This window comes from Cnephaeus nilssonii, assembly GCF_951640355.1.
Source record: "Cnephaeus nilssonii genome assembly, chromosome: 11".
In the NCBI taxonomy this organism is placed as follows: domain Eukaryota; kingdom Metazoa; phylum Chordata; class Mammalia; order Chiroptera; family Vespertilionidae; genus Cnephaeus; species Cnephaeus nilssonii.
Genome location: NC_137082.1, coordinates 87,130,230 through 87,148,691, shown reverse-complemented (window position 1 = coordinate 87,148,691; position 18,462 = coordinate 87,130,230). Strand labels below are relative to the sequence as shown.

The 18,462-nt window shown below is 49.1% G+C and overlaps 1 protein-coding gene across 2 annotated transcripts in view; it reads left to right on the top strand.

The window, feature by feature from the left end:
- MAPRE2 (microtubule associated protein RP/EB family member 2) overlaps positions 1 to 18,462 on the top strand; it is a 123,726-nt gene that overhangs the window by 11,441 nt on the left and 93,823 nt on the right. For both annotated transcript variants that reach the window (XM_079784598.1, XM_079784597.1), the window contains exon 2: positions 10,726 to 10,787. Coding sequence is in view for 1 of the 2 variants with exons in the window: in XM_079784597.1 (XP_079640723.1) it covers positions 10,726 to 10,787 (62 nt within the window). In the remaining variant the exon portion in view is untranslated. The remainder of the gene's footprint in view (positions 1 to 10,725; positions 10,788 to 18,462) is intronic.

The following is an 18,462-nucleotide window of genomic DNA, read 5'->3' as shown; positions in this document are numbered from 1 at the left end:
GTCCGTGGTCGGCAAACCGCGGCTCGCGAGCCACATGCGGCTCTTTGGCCCCTTGAGTTTTTAGCAAAGGCCAGCTGAGGAGGATAAGTTAATTAAGTTAATAACAATGTACCTACCTATATAGTTTAAGTCTAAAAAATGTGGCTCTCAAAAGAAATTTCAGTCGTCGTCCTGTTGGTATTTGGCTCTGTGGACTAATGAGTTTGCCGACCACGGCGCTAGGTCCTTGCAGCTCAAAGGCGGCTCCACGGACCAGGAGCACCAGCAGCCCAATGGGCAGGGCCGGGCTCCCCCCAGGCTTTCTCGGTGAAAATCTGCGGCCCAATGAGATCCGCAGGGGCCACTGTTAGGCGTTCACAGCTGAGAAGCATCTTCTGGAAACCTCCCTCATCGCCTCCACGTTCCCTTCAACCCCCGCAGACGCACGTGGGCCTCCCGCACATAAATGGGCTGGAGCTGGGGCGGGACGCGGTCATTCCACGCCCTCCGCCCGAGCACCGGGCCGCCCTGTTCAGAGCTCGCTCTCTGGAACTGTCCCAGCGTCCCGACACCGCTGCTTCCAGTCCAGGAGACACAGATGACCCTCCCCTTCCAGGCCGGGAAGAGGGCTCCTCGGGTAGGGCTCCAGGTCAGGGGTCGGCAGTTCCCTTTGGTTGCAGATTTTACTGCTGCAAACATGGGGGTGAGGGCCTGGGGGCTGCATGCTTCTCTCTCTGCAAATAATTCCGGGATCATTTGGCACTTTGTCCCTTTTGCTTAAAGTGTGACGATCTGTTCAACACCCACGTCCCCGGGAGGAAAGGCAGGCTACACCTGGTGTGAAGGCCGCGTCTGGGGAGCCGCGCAGAGATCATGGTCACCTGACAGAAGACGGGGAACAGGGGTGGGTGCTGGGAAACGGGAGGGTGGGATGCTGCTGAGCAGCTTCTAATTCTTCAGGTGTTACCGTGTTTTTATCTTGAGTCCTACCACAGGTCCCTTCTCCATTTTAAAAACTCACCTTTCTCCTTTTTTTTAATCTTTATTGTTGAAAGTATTACCTGGTACACATGTCCCCCTTTTTCCCCCATTGACCCCCTTCTAGCTCCACCCCCACCCCAGGCCTTCACCACCCTATTGTCTGTGTCCATGGGTCATGCATATACACATACAAGTTCTTGGGTTGATCTCTTCCAACCCCCCACCCTCCCCCACCTGCCCTCTGAGATTCTGCAGTCTGTTCTATCCTTCTGTGTCTCTGGTCTATTTTGTTTATCAGTTTATTTTGTTCATTAGACTCCACATACAAGTGAGATCATGTGATACTTGTCTTTCTCTTATCTATACATTTCTTATTATAAAATCTCAGGTGGACTCCCCACCCCCATCCTGCCTTCCATCCAGCATGCGGTCAAAGCAAAGCACTGGTACCTGGGGACACCCCCCCCCCCCCCCCCCGCCGCGCCCATATTTCTTTGAGCACTACAGACAAAGGGCACTGGTGTTCACTTCTAGGCTGATGTTTCCAAACGCCCATCAGCACTCCACCACAGCTGGGCTCTGGGGAGCGTTCGGTGTGTCCGGGGACCCCAGGGTCTTTCATGGTGGGATTGGCTGTTTGTGAACTCGGGGAGGGAGGAGCGGCTGGACGAGCTGCGGAGGGGGTCGGCCAGGCTGCAGTTCGGAGGCAGCAGGAGGCCGGTGAGGGCTTTGGAGTCCGACTGTCTCCAGAAACAAGACCCTTGTGTCCTGCAAGGCTGTTGTTTGTCTTAGCGAACGGGCCCAGGGGCTCCTGGTACCGCTTCCCTGCCCTCTCACAATCAGCCACTCAGACCAGGAGTCTAATTACAGCAAGAATGGTGGCCCCCTCCCCAGGCTGCCCTGGGCTGCTCCTCCCCGCGGACACCGGCTCCGGCTCCGGGGCAATGAGACTGAGCCGGGCAGGTTCCTCTCTGGAGCTGGTATCAGGCTGTCTTTCTGTCCCGAATGCTGTCTGCCTGGCCGAGGCAATGCTGTGCATGGTCAGGTGCCCAGACCCGGGGTCTGGCCGGGGCAATGCTCTTCATGGTCATGTGCCCAGACCCGGGCCTGGCCGGGCGATGCTGTGCATGGTCAGGTGCCCAGACCGGGGCCTTGGGTGCGGTTTTGTGTGTCAGCTGACACCTTGGGAGTGTACCTGTTGAGCAATCTGACGCAGGTGAGCCCGCGGGCTGGGCAGGACCATGGCTGATCCTTACACGAGGCCAGGCCTAAATCCCTGAGTCACAGTTCCCCGCGGGCATGGGGCCCATCCCAATGGGCAGAGAAGCTTCTCCTGTGAGGCTTCCTGGTGCGTTTGGGGTTGCTCCTGGGATCTGAAAGCCACGCGCATTTTTTGGTTTGTTTTCCACATGTGTGTGTGGGCGGGGAGGTTGTTTTAAAATGTTAAATACTTACTCATCTTGGCTTTGTTACTGTTCTGCTCATTTGTAGGACATTAGTTGAGAGACTTCTTCTACACCTTTTGATCTCTCTATGAAAAACCACCAAAGTTTGTTATGAATGGTCCTGAGTAGAAGTTCTAGAGATGAAAAAATTAAAGGAGCAAATTAAAATTATTCCAGATGCAAAGCGTGAGAGAAATGATAGTCAAAGAGGAGGCAACAACATCAAAAGATTCAAAAGAAAAATAAGCATGAGTTAAGATGGAAAATGACTGTCTCTAACTCCCCCCTCATTCGAACAATGATCTTCTCTTAAAATCTCAGCAAGTGAGGCACATTCTTCTTGTTCTTATTGTACTAACAAGTCCGTTTGAGCTGATTGTCCGGGACCTGGGTCTCATCCCAGCTCCGCTTAAAGTGCAATTCAACACCTCAGTTCACCTGCGCCTCCAGCCCCATGAAGGAGGAGGGTCTCTCATCTGCACCTTCCCTTTCCCCAGGTTAGCCCCGGACTCGGAAAGGTGGCTGCTAATCCGTCTTTCTGAGAATAAAATGTAATAGAAAATGCCGTGGGGGCTACATTTTCTCTCTTTGGAGAATCCACACATTTTTCAAAACATGAGGAAAGGATGGTTTTGATAGTCCACTAGAATTATTTAGTTAAATCGGAACAGGCAGAGTGGTAAAATTCCACTTAACACGTGGAGAATGCCGTTGGCTCTCCTCAAAAGACATATGAAAGCAGTGTGATTTCTAGCACAGCAGACATATTTTTAAAAAGCATTTACTCAGCCCTAGCCGGTGTGGCTGAGTGGATAGGGCGTTGGCCCTCAGACTGAAGGGTCCTGGGTTCGATTCTGGTCAAAGGCAGGTACTTCGGTTGCAGGCTTGATCCCTGGCCCTGGTCAGGGTGCGTTACAGGAGGCAACCCATCGATGTGTCTCTCTTACATCTTACATCGGTGTTTTTCTGTCTCTCCCTCTCCTTTCCATTCTCTCTAAAAGCAAATGGAAAAAAGTATCCTCAGGTGAGGATTAACAAACAAAACAAAAGCTTTGACTCAGAAGCCCTGCTGAGCTCCCTTTTCCCAGTGAGGCTGTTAGTGTTGGAGGCTCCCGCTCTTGCTCTCCAGCAGCCGGCCTGGTCTGAGACGGAAAGAGGCCTCATGTCCTATTGGAGACCAGTGAAGACATGGGAAACAGAATGACCAGCCCAGGCTGGTGTGGGTTGTATTGGGCTGCCCCGGATCCAGGCAAAGACAGGAAGGCCTGCCTCCGATGGTTTCTCGTAGCTACAGTCACCCAACGCCAACATGGTGCCCACCGCCCAGTGCAGCAGAGCGGGCAAGGACAAGAAGCAAAAGAGATTTAAAACACAGGGCTTGGAGAATGGTTATCCATCTTCTGAGCAAGGTCGTAGCAGCCCTCTGGTCACTGTCAGTCTTACTTAGATCTCACATGTTACCTTTCCAACATTTTAAATTTGTTACTGTCAAGACAAGACAGTCCTAGCAGGCTTTGCTCAGCAGATAGAGCATCAGCCGGTGGACTGAAGGGTCCCGGGTTCAAATCTGGTCTAGAGCACATGCCCCGGTTGTGGGCTCCATCCCCAGTGTGGGACGTGCAGGAGGCAGCCAATCAATATTCTCTCTCATCATGGATGTTTCTATCTCTCTCTCCCTCTCCCTTCCTCTCTGAATTCAATAAAAATATATTAAAGAAACAACAACAACAACAAAAAGACAGGACAAACGTGAAGCATGGTTTCCAGGAGGACCCAAACACTGAATTGGAACCCTCAGCTCTGCAGGTGCAGCTCCGCGCTGCTGCCCTGGTCCATGAACATTCTGCTCCGTCCCGTTGGCAGTCACACCCACGAGGAAAGGGCCATTCCTCTAGCCCAGTGGTCGACAAGCTCATGAGTCAGCAGAGCCAAATATCAACAGTACAACGACTGAAATTTCTTTGGAGAACCAAATTTTTTAAACTTCTTCTAACGCCACTTCTTCAAAATAGACTCGCCCAGGCCATGGTATCTTGTGAAAGAGCCACACTCAAGGGGCCAAAGAGCCGCATGTGGCTCGTGAGCCGCAGTTTGCCGACCACGGGGCTAGGCCAACTACTTTATTTTCAAGGACAGCTGATTAGAAATGGGTAAAAGTGCAAGGGAAACCTCCTCCGAACTATACTGCATGTGCGTGGCTCCTGTGTGCAGTTGGTCTCGCGTTGTTTTTTCTTTAGGATTTTACTTTTGTTAGTTTAGCATTAGGAATGTTCTACCTAGAGTGGAAAGGGCAGGCTATGCCCATGAAGGGCAGCAGCAGATGGATAAAGGAGGGTTCTGAGACGGGAGGGTGAGGCCCGTTAGTATGGAAAGTCCTGGATTTCTGTTGTAGTATAGCTAGCCCGTTAGGTAGTTTCTGGGGAATATATATATCTCCAAATCACAGAACCATAAGTTCGTAATGTCATTGCTCTTCTTAACATCTACCACCCAAATCCCATGATCCGCCAGCTAAACTCTTCCAAAAGCCCTTAAATACACAATGTGGGTCCTTCCGTCGTTTGCCTTTCTTAGAGGAATGTTCTGGACCATACTCAATGCCCACCATTCGGTGTGACTGCACCCCGTTACTTGCCAGATACTCTCATTTGGTTCTGGTTTCCCTGGTGGGTGCTCAGCTCAGTGCTTCCCAACAGTCATGCCCTGGTCACCTCCCCCACCCTCTGGGGGCGTTGAACTTTGCAGGCTCTTCCCCCCCCCCCCCCCATGCCCTGGGGAAGGCCCAGATCCCAGCTGGAGACCGAGAAGCTAATGGAGGAGGTGCTGGCAGGGGCGGGCTCGCTGGAAGCTGTTAAGGAGTAGGATCAGCTAAGGATTAATAGCCTGTGACCTTCTGGGAAAGCTTACAAGCTGCTGTATTTCTAGAAAGCTCCGGGCCTCCCACACTAAAGAATGCGATATGCAACTGGAGTGATTCCATATCGCTGAGTAGCCGGAGGGGGGTTGGCATTTAGGATGCAGTTCATTGTGAAAATCCCAAGATAGCTTAGTCAGCCCCTGAGAGGAAAAGGGGGTTCGGGCCCTAAGGGGGTGGGACAGTCTTGGAAAAGCTGGGAGCAGCTGGGGAGGAGCAATTCCCATCTCTGTGAGGGGAGGGCTTGACCCTTGCATTGATCAGAGGCCTCATTGGTGGAACAGAGCTCTACAGAGAGAGTGAGAGGGCGAGAGAGAGCTCTTCACTTTTCCGTGGCATGGCGTGACCGGAAATAACTTTACCGCCCTTTTTCCCCATTCTGACATATCTCTTATGTGCCGATGGTATGGCTGTACCACAATTTGCTTTTTTATGGTCGTGCAAGAAAGCAGTCTTTTTGGGGGGCGGGGAGGTGGCAGAATCCAGAGTTTGTTTGATGGACGGGGATTTGCAGTTTCCAGAGGATGAGGGAAATGGACTTTTGTGGAAACAGAGAATGTGCTTTGGGACAGTTTAACCACGTCCTGGCTCTCGTCCTCACAAAGGCGTTGGGTCTTTTCAATGAACACAAAGCCGGCAAGCCCGGAGGGGGCGTTGGGCTGACGGCGGTGTGTTTCCGAGGCGCTGGTGGTGCTCAGAGCGAGAAGAGGGAAAGTCACCGCGGCCTCTCCCAGCGTGGGGGGCCTCGGCCAGCTCCCCGTTAGCAGGGTGGGGAAGGTTATGCCCTCAGTGTGAGGCCCAGGTTCCGGTACAGAAGCCCTGCCTTGTCACCCATGCAATCCCCCAAGGATGGACTCTGCTCCTGTGCAAAGAGTACGACGTGGGAATTTTGGGAATTCTTGGGTAGCATCGACTGGGAGGTATGAGAGGTCATGTCCAAAGTGCAGGTGTTATACTGCGCTTCCGAAGTCCCTTCTGGGTGTGGGAGTGTGTGTATCAATATTTTGAATGTTAATGAAGGGTTGGGAAGGTAAACGTAGAAGGGTTCACGGCAGAGAAAATGCCAAGATAGGCCGGCAGTGGGCCCTGAGTGCTGAAATCACAGGGGAGATTATTTTTTTCTCGGATCTGTGCAAAGGGGAGCAAATTCCCCACCCCATCTTGCTCACTGCTCTAGGGCTTTTGTTCTTCTCTGGAAAAGGAAGGAAATGAAAGAAGGGAGTTATCTTGTTCAAGTCTAGTTGCTGTCCAATCTCCTGATTTCTTGGATTAAACATTATTTGAAACAAGTGTACGTTTTCCTAGCTAGAAGAAACAATACAGAGATAATTGCATGTAAGCCTTACTCAGTTTCCCCCTCAGGGGTGACATCTTGAAAATCTACACAGTGTCACCACCGGGATGTGACATCAACACACGTTCAAGACACAGGACATTTTCATCGCCACAAGGATGCCTTGTGCTGCCCTTTTCTGACTGCGCCCTCCCCTCCAGCCCTCACTCCCTCCTGAAGGCCGGGCAACCGCTAATCTGTGTTCCATTTCTATCGTTTTCTCACTTCAAGAATGTTAGATAAATGGAATCACACAGTTCAGGACCTATGGGATTGGCTCCCTTCATTCAGCATCATTCTCTGGAAATTCACTGAGGTTTTTGTAAATGTCAGTAGCTGGTTTCTTTTTATTGCTGAGCATGTTCCACGCTATGGATATACCACAGTTTGCTTAACCATTAACCGGTCAAAGGGTATCTGGGTTGTGTCCAGTTCTTGAACACTATAATAACTTTGCTATAAACATACATTTTTAACTTCCTTGGGGAAATCCCTAGGAGTACAATTGGTGGATTGTATGTTTAGTTTTGTTTTTTTTTTAAAGTCAAATGTTTCCAGAGTAGCTGAACCATTGTACCTACTCACAAGCCATCGGTGAATGATCTAGTTTCTTCTCGTCCTCATCAGCCTGTCGTGTTGTCACTCTTTATTTTAGCCATTCTGTTAAGTGCAGAGTGATCTCTCATTATATGGCTTTTAATTTTCTCTTACCTAATGGCTAATGATGTTGAATATCAATTCATGTGCTTATTTGCTATCTGTATATTTTCCTCAGTTAAATGTCTGTTCATGTAATTTTGCCCATTTTCCAATTGTTTGGATTTTTTTTTTTACTGTTGACGTTTGAAAGTTCTTAATTTTAAATGTTAGCGCTTTGTCAGATATGTAGTTTGCTAATATTTTCTCCTAATTTAAAGCTTATATTTACATCTACTTCACGTGGGCAAAAGTTCTAAGTTTTGATGAAGTCCAAGTTATCAATCTTCCCTTTTGTGGATTGTGTTTTGGGGGTCAAGGCCAAGAACTCTTTGCCAGGCCCTAGATCCCAAAGATTGTTCTGTTTTTTTTCTGAATGTTTCATGGTTCTTACATTTTACGTTTATGTAGTGATCCATTTTGAGTTAGTCTACACTAATGCAAGAGTAAGATGCAAATCGGCCGTACCTTCGCGATGCCCATCAGCCAATAAGGAGTGAGTATGCAAATTAACCCAACAAAGATGGTGGGTTAATTTGCATATGCAGGCGCGGAGCAGCCGGGGGCAGGGCACCTCTGGGCAGCGTGGGAAGGCAGAAAGGCGGCTCTTGGCCTGAGCAGAAAGGCGGCTCCAGCCGGAGCGAAGATGGTGCCGGCAGCCAGGGGAAGGAATGCCTATTCTTGCACGAATCTTCATGCATTGGGCATCTAGTCTTTATATAAAGTGTGAAACTCATAGACAATAACTGCTCTACATCTACTAAACACCACAGAAAAAAAAAAAAACTGTTGTCTCCTCTGCCACCCCCACTAGAGGGGGCTCTAGACCTCCACCCTTGCAAGGTGTTGTCTTATTGAGCACCTACTATATCCCCGAGCCTTGGCTCTCCAGGCATTTCAAACCAATGGCGAGGGGCTGGCTTTTAAGGTGTATGCTGTGGACGAGAGAGCTGACACTAGAATCCATCAGACACATGAGAACCCAGCTGCGTGATATTTGGGCAAACTGCTCCCCTACGCTGAGCCTCGTTTTTCTTCATTTGTCATAAGATGGCTTTGAGGATTAAATTAGACAAAGTGTGTGAAATGGCCTGTGCCGGGGTGTTCAATAAATGATCTCATTCTTCTCCAAACGGATCCATTGCAGCTGTTGGACATTAGCAATGGGTTGTTGTCAGAGAGCAGAAAAAGGCCAGTTGTGCGCAGCCAGGCCCGAGTTGTCTAAGGGCTAATTATCTGGTTTATAGATAAACCAGGAACCGTCTGCTCTGGCTTCCCAGCTTGGTGGCCAGTGCTTTGACCAGCACCCAGCAGCTATGGTGCCAGGCAGAGAGGGCAAGTGAACATTTTATTCCGATTCAGTAAATATTTCTAGAAGGTTGGAAGGCTCAAGAAAGAAATGAGCATGGATAGAAAGAGATTTTCTTTAAACTGATTTTCTTAGGTTTACCAACTTTCTATAAATTGTGGGGGGGGGGGGATGAAATACCCATAAAATTAAATTCTGCTATAAAACACATAAAGAAATTCTACCTGTTCTATCTGAAGGAAAAAAAGTGTCAGGTTACCAGAGTGCAGTTCTTGAAACCATTCATGTTAAATTTTCTGATTTTTTTTTAAACTTTATTGTTCAAAGTATTACAAATATGTCCCCCTTTCTCCCCCGTTAGCCCCCTGCACCCCAGTCCTGCCCCCTCCCCAAGCTTTCTCTGCACTAATGTTTGTCCAAGGGCTATGCATATATGCATATAAGTTCTTTGTTTAGTCTCTTCCCACACCACCCTCCCTCCACCTTCGGAAATACATCAGTCTGTTGCATGTTTCAGTGTCTCTGGATATGTTTTGTTCTTCAGTTTATTATGTTCACTAGATTCTTTTGAGGTCCCTTACTGACTAGTGTGACAGTGAAAACTCAGCTGTCACCTTTACTTTTACTCTCAGCACTTACCATTTATTTGCATTTTTTTCACTTACCATCTTCTCTTTCCTCCCTTTCTTTTTTTTAAAAAAAAATATATTTTTATTGATTTCAGAGAGGAGGAAACATCAATGGTGAGAGGGAATCATTGATCAGCTGCCTCCTGCACACCCCCTACTGGGGACCAATCTGGCAGCCCGGGCATGTGCCCTGACCAGGTCGATGCTCAACCACTGAGCCATGCTGGTCGGGCCTCCCTTTCTTAAAATTCTTCTCTGAGTGACATCTCAAAACCATGCCTGGGATTCATCCCCTATGTCGGGCCTGCCACACATACTTTATGGTTATACAGTTGATTTTAAACGAAGTCCCAAAGGCATTTCTGAAAGGGCCACGCACAGAAAACACAGTAGCGTCGTGTGCAGGGAAAGGCTTAGGTGGAAGGTGGAGCGGGGTCATTTCTAACTTGTTTCTCGGGGACGGGGAAGACCATCAGGGATCCTGCCTGCATCTTAGGTCCTTGTGAGCAGCATCTGCATGAGCCTCCCCCCAGTTTCCCTCCACCCCGCCCCTGTCACTGGACCCTCACAGCCTGGAGCTGGAACACACGTCCCAACCTCTAAATTGGATCTGCCCTTCATCCGTTTACTGTCTTATCCTTTAGCCACAGCAAAGAGAAATAGTTAATTCACATAAAGAATGCAAATTATTACTTGTGGGTGCACATATTTTGACGTTTGATCCTGGCATTTTTGTTTTGTTTTGTTTTGCTTTTTAATGTATTTATTATTTCAGAGAGAGGAAGGAAGAAGGAGAGAGAGATAGAAACATCAATGATGAGGGAGAATCATTGATCGGCTGCCGCCTGCACGCCCCCTACTGGGGATCGAGCCCACAACCCTGGGCATGTGCCCTGACCTGGAATCCAACTGTGACCTCCTGGTTCATAGGTCGACGCTCAACCACTGACCCACGCTGGCCGGGCCCTGGCATTGTTTTTAATGCTTACCCTGTTAAAATGAACACAAATCTGTTGACTAAGAGACGAAGCCTGGGTCGATATAAAACCTGCAAATTACCTAAGTTTGGGGAAGTCAGTATTTTAATTGCTGGTGACATGTGATACCCCATGAGAAGCACTCTCCCGGGTTTCCTGCTAACACACGATTCTCATCACATGGGGTGGGGGGTGCTCCTCATAGGTCTGATAGACTAAATGCTCACACCCTGTGATAAAGCCGCCCAAGAATAATACGGATTGAGAACCCTATTGTTTGGCTGACCTGCTCTGTCCCCTGGTAAAAGCCGCTGAGGTTGGGTGTTGTGTGTGCGTGTTTTCCTTCATCCCCTTTTGCGTTGTTGGCCACACCCGGTGAACTAAAGGATAACTCTTTGCTCCTGTGTTTTCACCGTGTTCCATGCTCACTCTTAATTTCTCTTTCCATTTTTTCTATCCCAGCATCCCCCCTCTCAGAGGAACAGTTCATCTCGACAGCCGGGGAGAGAGCCCGGATGCGCAAGGTAAGGTTTCAATGTCAGTTATGTTAGTGTGACTTACAGACTAAGTCGTTTACAGATTAAATTGGAGTATTATTAATACCTTTGTCATAAATTTATCCTCAAAATGGCATGATACAACTAATGCAAATATTTGAGCAAACACGCTTGGTTAAAACGTTATTTTCTCAAACTATATTCCACATCCCACGGGTACTGAGAGCTAATTAACCGCTATGAGCAATTCCTCTAAAAGTGGGCAAGCCAATTAAAGTTTACTGTTAGAGACCTAATGAAGGATACGTGGAGGAAGAGAGGTTTCTAATGGTAAGCGATTGTTTGATCTTGTTAAAAATCAAGGCGACTGCTCTGTTGACTTGACAATAGAGAGAGACGGAGTGTCTGGGAAAGGAGGTGAAGACCCGGGGTGCCTCCCTGTCCAGTTTGGGATTTGTGTTTGAGACGCAGTCATTTGACCTTCAGTTCTTTCCTGCTGGTACTGAGTCTCCAGGTTCACATCAGGGCTCCCCAGAACAAAGGAACAATTAACCAAAGTTCCACCAGATGGCAATCTTTGGAAAGCCATCTCGACAGGCTTCCATGCTCTGAGCCTTTACTGTCCAGAGAACAGCCTCTCTCAGCCTAGCGCCCTGGATTTCATCAAAGGCGCTCCAAACACCTCTCGTTTTACTTCTTTTTTCCCCCAGCAGCAACGTTTTTCCGTCGGGGGGGATAAAGGAGTGTGGGGTATATGTGCTGCTTTCTTTCTGGAATGATAAAACTAGAACTCGGTTCTTCGATGATTCTCCAAACTGTATTTGGTGAGCTTCACAAGCTCAAATCCATGGGTGATGTCCCCCGTTTGCCTTGCGGTTTCTTTGTGATAAACGTTATGGCTGATGATCGTTTTAAAATAGAGTCATGTAGAAGAGAAACTAAAATTCTTCTCCGACAGAAGCGTAGACTTGTAAGGAGTTGCCTTGATATTGAACCCAGTGAAACATACAGGAACAAAATTATATTAAATGAGAATAATTCATTTACTTCAATAGGGGGCGTGAACGTTTCCCCTTTTGCTCTCGTAAACGTTCCCCCTGGGTGGTGTCCAAGCAGCTGGACTCTTCGGGGCCCCGCGCTGGCTCAGGGGCTGAGTTGGGGCAGCGGGAACTGGAAAGGCCTTTGTTGGGAGAAGCCGACAGGGGCACATGCACACGGGGCGGGAGGCGGGAGCCTGCGGTTGGGCTGGTCTCCCGGGCAGAGGGCCCGCGTACCCGAGCTGAAGAAAACTTGACAGGAGCCCCCCTTTGGGGAAATAGGAAACTTGATCCTGAGGACAATGCATTTACTGTAAAGTAGGCTGATGCTTTCTTTTTGGAATGTGGTAGGGGTAAGAGCTGTTGGCTGGTTTATGAGTTTGTTAGTACAGGGTTGTGACTAACGCACGAGCGCCCCCTGTGGACATACTAGATTCTGAGAGACCGGCCTTCGTTAACCATTGACTTGACTGATGAGACGTAGAAGAGTTGGAGTAATTGGGTGTCCCACCCCTCATCCACCAACCTGTACTGCTTATCATGGGTACCTGTGGCACCGACCGGAGTCAGCTGCTTTCTGCATTCAGAAATTAAACTGCCGACTGCTTAGCCACCCTGTAGTACACGGTACCCCTTCCGGAGATTTCTGCCTTCCACAGAGAGTTCTGGAATCTGGTGGAGTGCTCGCATTGTGGCCAGCAGAAAGGGTTGACGTATCTTACCAACGTGTTCTTCCCGAGGGGGCTGAGGTCCGTGGAAGGAATGCTGCTGAGGTCCCTCAGGCTGGAGCCTGCAATGCTTGTATCTAGTGGGGCTCCCTAGCCAAGAAGCGGGTTTCTTCTGTCCCCTTCACTGTCTGAGCTGAGTTTTCTGGCCTGAGAGTCATTACAAAGGAGAGGATTAATAAACAAAGATGCTGGGCACTAGCCCTCGGACACGTCCCGCTCCCACGGATGGCCCGGAGTAGTTCCGAAACGCCTGGGGTTGATGATGAAGATGCCCTGCGTCTGGGCCATCATATTTAGTAGCCACTCGCCACATGTGCACATTGAGTAACCGGAATGTGTTCACGTGATTGGAGAACATTTTAGATGCATTTCCAGTTGTATTTCATTTTAATTCATGTCACGTGAAAAGCCACACGTGGCCACTGGCTGCTGTACTGGGCCACCAGCTCTAGAAGCCAGATTAGCGAGAACTGACGCTTTCAGCACATCTTACAAACAGGGCCTCCTGGGCGCTCGCTCTGGTCTGGAGGTGCAGACAAGTCTGGCCTGGCCTCATGCTGCGTCGTCAGTTATGACCAGGGATCCTGGTCCCTGGGAGGGTAATTATGGGAGCGGGGGAGCAAGATCTGAGAACAGCCTGCAGAATGTGAGGCAGGTTCACGTCCAGTTCTCCATAAACTGTCTCTCCAGTGCTGAGCACAGGGTCCTGTGTGCCAAGGGGGAAATGGGAGAGAGAACAAACTTTATTTCATGCCTCCTACAACCCAACTCCAACATTTCGTGCCTGCTGGGCCCAAGCATCAGCTACAACCCAACTCCAACTTTAATGCCTGCTGGGTCCAAGCATCAGCTACAACCCAACTCCAACATTTAGTGCCTGCTGGGCCCAAGCACTCAGCTACAACCCAACTCCAACATTTAGTGCCTGCTGGGCCCAGCTACAACCCAACTCCAACATTTAGTGCCTGCTGGGCCCAAGCACTCAGCTACAACCCAACTCCAACATTTAGTGCCTGCTGGGCCCAAGCACTCAGCTACAACCCAACTCCAACATTTAGTGCCTGCTGGGTCCAAGCACTCAGCTACAACATACTCCAACATTTAGTGCCTGCTGGGCCCAAGCATCAGCTACAACCCAACTCCAACATTTAATGCCTGCTGGGTCCAAGCATCAGCTACAACCCAACTCCAACATTTAGTGCCTGCTGGGCCCAAGCATCAGCTACCACCCAACTCCAACATTTAATGCCTGCTGGGTCCAAGCACTCAGCTACAACCCAACTCCAACATTTAGTGCCTGCTGGGCCCAAGCACTCAGCTACAACCCAACTCCAACATTTAGTGCCTGCTGGGTCCAAGCACTCAGCTACAACCCAACTCCAACATTTAGTGCCTGCTGGGTCCAAGCACTCAGCTACAACATACTCCAACATTTAGTGCCTGATGGCCCCAAGCACTCAGCTACAACCCAACTCCAACATTTAGTGCCTGCTGGGCCCAAGCACTCAGCTACAACCCAACTCCAATATTTAGTGCCTGCTGGGCCCAAGCACTCAGCTACAACCCAACTCCAACATTTAGTGCCTGCTGGGTCCAAGCACTCAGCTACAACATACTCCAACATTTAGTGCCTGCTGGGTCCAAGCACTCAGCTACAACCCAACTCCAACATTTAATGCCTGCTGGGTCCAAGCATCAGCTACAACCCAACTCCAACATTTAGTGCCTGCTGGGCCCAAGCATCAGCTACAACCCAACTCCATCTTTAATGCCTGCTGGGTCCAAGCATCAGCTACAACCCAACTCCAACATTTAATACCTGCTGGGCCCAAGCATCAGCTACAACCCAACTCCAACATTTAGTGCCTGCTGGGTCCAAGCACTCAGCTACAACCCAACTCCAACATTTAGTACCTGATGGCCCCAAGCACTCAGCTACAACCCAACTCCAACATTTAGTACCTGATGGCCCCAAGCACTCAGCTACAACCCAACTCCAACATTTAGTGCCTGCTGGGTCCAAGCACTCAGCTACAACCCAACTCTAACATTTAGTGCCTACTAGGCCCAAGCACTCAGCTGCAACCCAACTCCAACATTTAGTGCCTGCTGGGCCCAAGCACTCAGCTATAACCCAACTCCAACATTTAATACCTGATGGCCCCAAGCACTCAGCTACAACATACTCCAACATTTAGTGCCTGCTGGGTCCAAGCACTCAGCTACAACTCAAGCATTGTCTCAATCTGTACTTGCCCTATGCTTTTCATGGGTGAGGAAATTGAGTTTCAGAGAGATGGCTCGTGTGTTCGAGGCATATAGCTAGTATGTGGCAGAGGCGAGATTAGACCCCACGCAGGTGTGAATCCAAAGTTACTTCCACAAGCAGGACTCACACCCGGACACACGTTTGGAACTGCCTGTGAACCAGAAAGCCTTTATGGGCAGGGAGGTGGGAGGGGGGTGGAAGTAGAGTGGAGGTTATGGGAGCAAATGACTTTAGAGAGAGAGAGAGTGTGTGTGTGTGTGTGTGTGTGTCTCTAATCCTGATTATCTCAGAAGTTGAACCTGTATTCCTCCTCTCCTCCCCTTTCCCTCCTGCCCTCACTCCCCTCACACCACCCCGGCCATGTTGACCACAGATGACCCCTTGGTGGCAACACAACTGTTAGTGTCATAGAAGACGTACAATTGCTCATTTGGATTAAAATCACGCAAGAAACAAAGACACATTTCAACGTCTTAGTTACCATTGAGGTAAAAGCCTTAAGCCACTTGGTACTGATCTATACTTATGTTTTACTAGAGGCCCAGTGCATGATTGAATCATGCACCTGTAGGGTCCCCTACACGCTTTCGCTTTTCGCGGTGGAGCTGGGTGCCTGTCCGCTGGTGCACCAGGCCTTTCAGAAGCCTCCGGCTTGGTGGAGGCTTCTGAAAGGCCTGGTGCCGGAGCAGACAGGCACCCAGCTCCCCCGCTTTTGATGGTCCACAGCCGCTGAGGGGGGCTACCCTGCGCCTCTCAAGGGCCGCTGAGGGGGGCTGCAGCGGACACCTGGCTACCCTGCCGTTGAGAGGCGCAGCTGGGTGTCCGCGGCAGGCTCCCTCAGCGGCCGCGGATCTGGCCGTTGAGAGGCACAGGGGGCGGGAGTCCCGCCCCCTGCGCCTCTCAACAGCAGGGTAGCCCCCCTTAGTGGCAGCGGATCCGTGCCTCTCAATGGCCAGATAGGCCACCCCGAGTCCCGCCCCCCAGCCTCCTGCCACCCAATCGTGAGCATAGCGGAGTGATGGTAATTTACATGTTACTCTATTATTAGATAGGATGAGAAATAGATTAGATTATTTACAATTATTTAAGTTGTAACTATCTCCCAGCATCCAGCTGCTGCCTGCATTCCTTCTCAAATGTCTCGCACGTGTATATTTTCTTCTACTTCTGTAGTATTTCCATTATTTAAAATAATAGTGGAAATCACAAAAAGCAAATCACCTATAATCCTCCCTATAATCCTCCCCTAACAAATCATTTGTTCTAGTTTTTCCCTTCTAGTCCTCCTTCACACCATTTTACATACTGTAACGGTACCTTGTGCTCATCTCTGTGTGCTGCTCATTAACCTTGTCGAGCAGTGTTCCATGCGGCCTCACTGTTCATGAGTGTAGGGTTAAAGTCTGTAGAACAGCCTACAGAGCTGACATATTATTATTATTCCAACCTGCCATTATTTGAACCTGCACGGAGTCGCCTTCAAAGCTAATTGGCAGACTTTAAACTCAGCGGTCACCACGGGTTAAACAATACCCCCCTGGCGGCCTCACACCTGTGTTCCCACACCCCCTGGGAAGGCAGCTGTTGTGCTATGAGATTCCTGATTGGATGTTACCTTAGATCTCATTGTTTTTCACATCCATAATTTTTAACTTCCAAAACATAACGTTCCCAAGAGCGGTGCTTGGTGATGCATTCTACTGTAACCGTCTCCCTCCCCCACACCTGAGCCGCTCAGCACAGGCTCCCCACAGGTTCTGTGAAAGTCTGTACAGCTGGCGTGGCGTCAGGTTGCCCGGCGACTGGTACTGCGTGTGACACAGATTTCCAGCATCCCTCGCCTCAAATAGCATCCTGCCCCAAATGCATGCGCTGGCGTGTTTGTCTCTGTCCTAAAGTTAGTCACGTTCAGGCTTCAAGAGAGCAGTTCAAAGGGATCACGGATGATCAGGTTAACCACAAACTGCATTAAGAAACGTGGACGGTAAAGGTCACGTAAAACCTCAGATGCCCCCGAGACTGAGTGCTGAGCCATGCAGGTTTTGTATTTTCCGATACTTGGGACTCTGCTTTGGAGAGGGGCAGCCAGCCGCCCCTGCCCCGTAGCATTCCCAGTGCTGGCGTGTCACCCCCTTTCAGGGCAATGGCTGGGCTAGAGCATATGGCTCGGGAGAGCTTCCCTCGTGGGAGTCTTGCTTCTCACTTTATTTTTGCTCCTGGGGAGTGGCACGTCTCAGACCGGCGTGCGGGAATGCCACTCAGGCAGCAGCACCTTAGCTTGGGAGCGGGACTGAGCCATTAGTACCCTTCTCTGGTGCCTGGCGTAGGGAAACTGGGCTTGGTTTGTCGGAAAATATGAATTGAGTGCTTGGCACCTGTGTGATGACAATGGGTGTCTCGGATTAAGAGGAGCCAGCCGCTCTTCCTCCTGCTTAAGAAAACATGGCCTAGCCCTGACTGGTTTGGCTCAGTGGATAGAGTGTTGGCCTGCCGACTGAAGGGTCCCAGGTTCGATTCCGGTCAAGGGCTTGTACTTTGGTTGCGGGCACATCCGCAGTAGGGGGTGTGCAGGAGGCAGCTAATCCATCGATGTTTCTAACTCTCTATCCCTCTCCCTTCCTCTCTGTAAAAAATCAATAAAATATTTAAAAAAGAAAAAAGAAAAGAAAACATGGCCTAGTAATAATGGCTTAACCCAGGCACACTCTTTTTTGAAAGCTGCATCTTATCAACAACCTTGATTTTTTTTTTTCATCGTAGCACTCGATTCTGAACGTGCATTTTCTATAAATGACAAACGACATATTATTCACATAGACAGAATAGATGAGCAGGAGAGGAGAGCGGAAAAGACAGGCTCTTGGGAGCTACTGCATTTGTCCACATTTCTGATGATATGAATTTGCTGGAAACAAACAAACAAAAAATACTGAGAGAGGCAGCTGGAAAAGAATTGATAGGATTTTTTGGTTGGGTAAACACTTGATCAGGATGGACTTAAAAAGGGAGGAGGGAGAATAAAGACGTATAATAATTTCAGACTCATTGGTTAGGCATCTGAACTGAGGCTACTAACAAGACGATACCCAGGATGATAAACTTATTTTTAAATTTACTGATGCCTTGATGTTTCTTACCCAGTAGTATTTCTCCAGGCTGGTGGAGAAGTGAAAATATAGCCATTGTATTAGGCGGCATTTGTGATAGGATCAAATATTTTTCATCATAGGAATGTGATAATCCAACTATTTTTATTTCATCATAAAGGTCAAATATATTACAGTAAAGAATAAGTTTACGTTTTTTTGGTCAAAACCTTTATATACAAAAACCTTTATTTTTACATAAAAACGAAGCGTTACTGCTCCAGCTCACAGTGTGTGCTGGCTCTCTCAGATAGCTTTCAGGGGTGCGGTTTATGACAGGGGGGGCGTGCCCGGTTTCATTGCGTCAGAAGCACTCAGAGTTTAGGGCTGTGAGTATCGGGTTTTCGGTGAACTTCTAATCCTGCTCTGCTAATGGGATATTAGCAACTTTCCCATCTAGATCCTATTTGCCGCACGTGCTTAAGCTTCCAACTTGAAGCTAGGAAGCACGGAGATCTCTTCAAACCCCTTCGCAAAGCATTAACATTCCGGGTCCCTCTTCCCTCCGTTCACACGCTGACA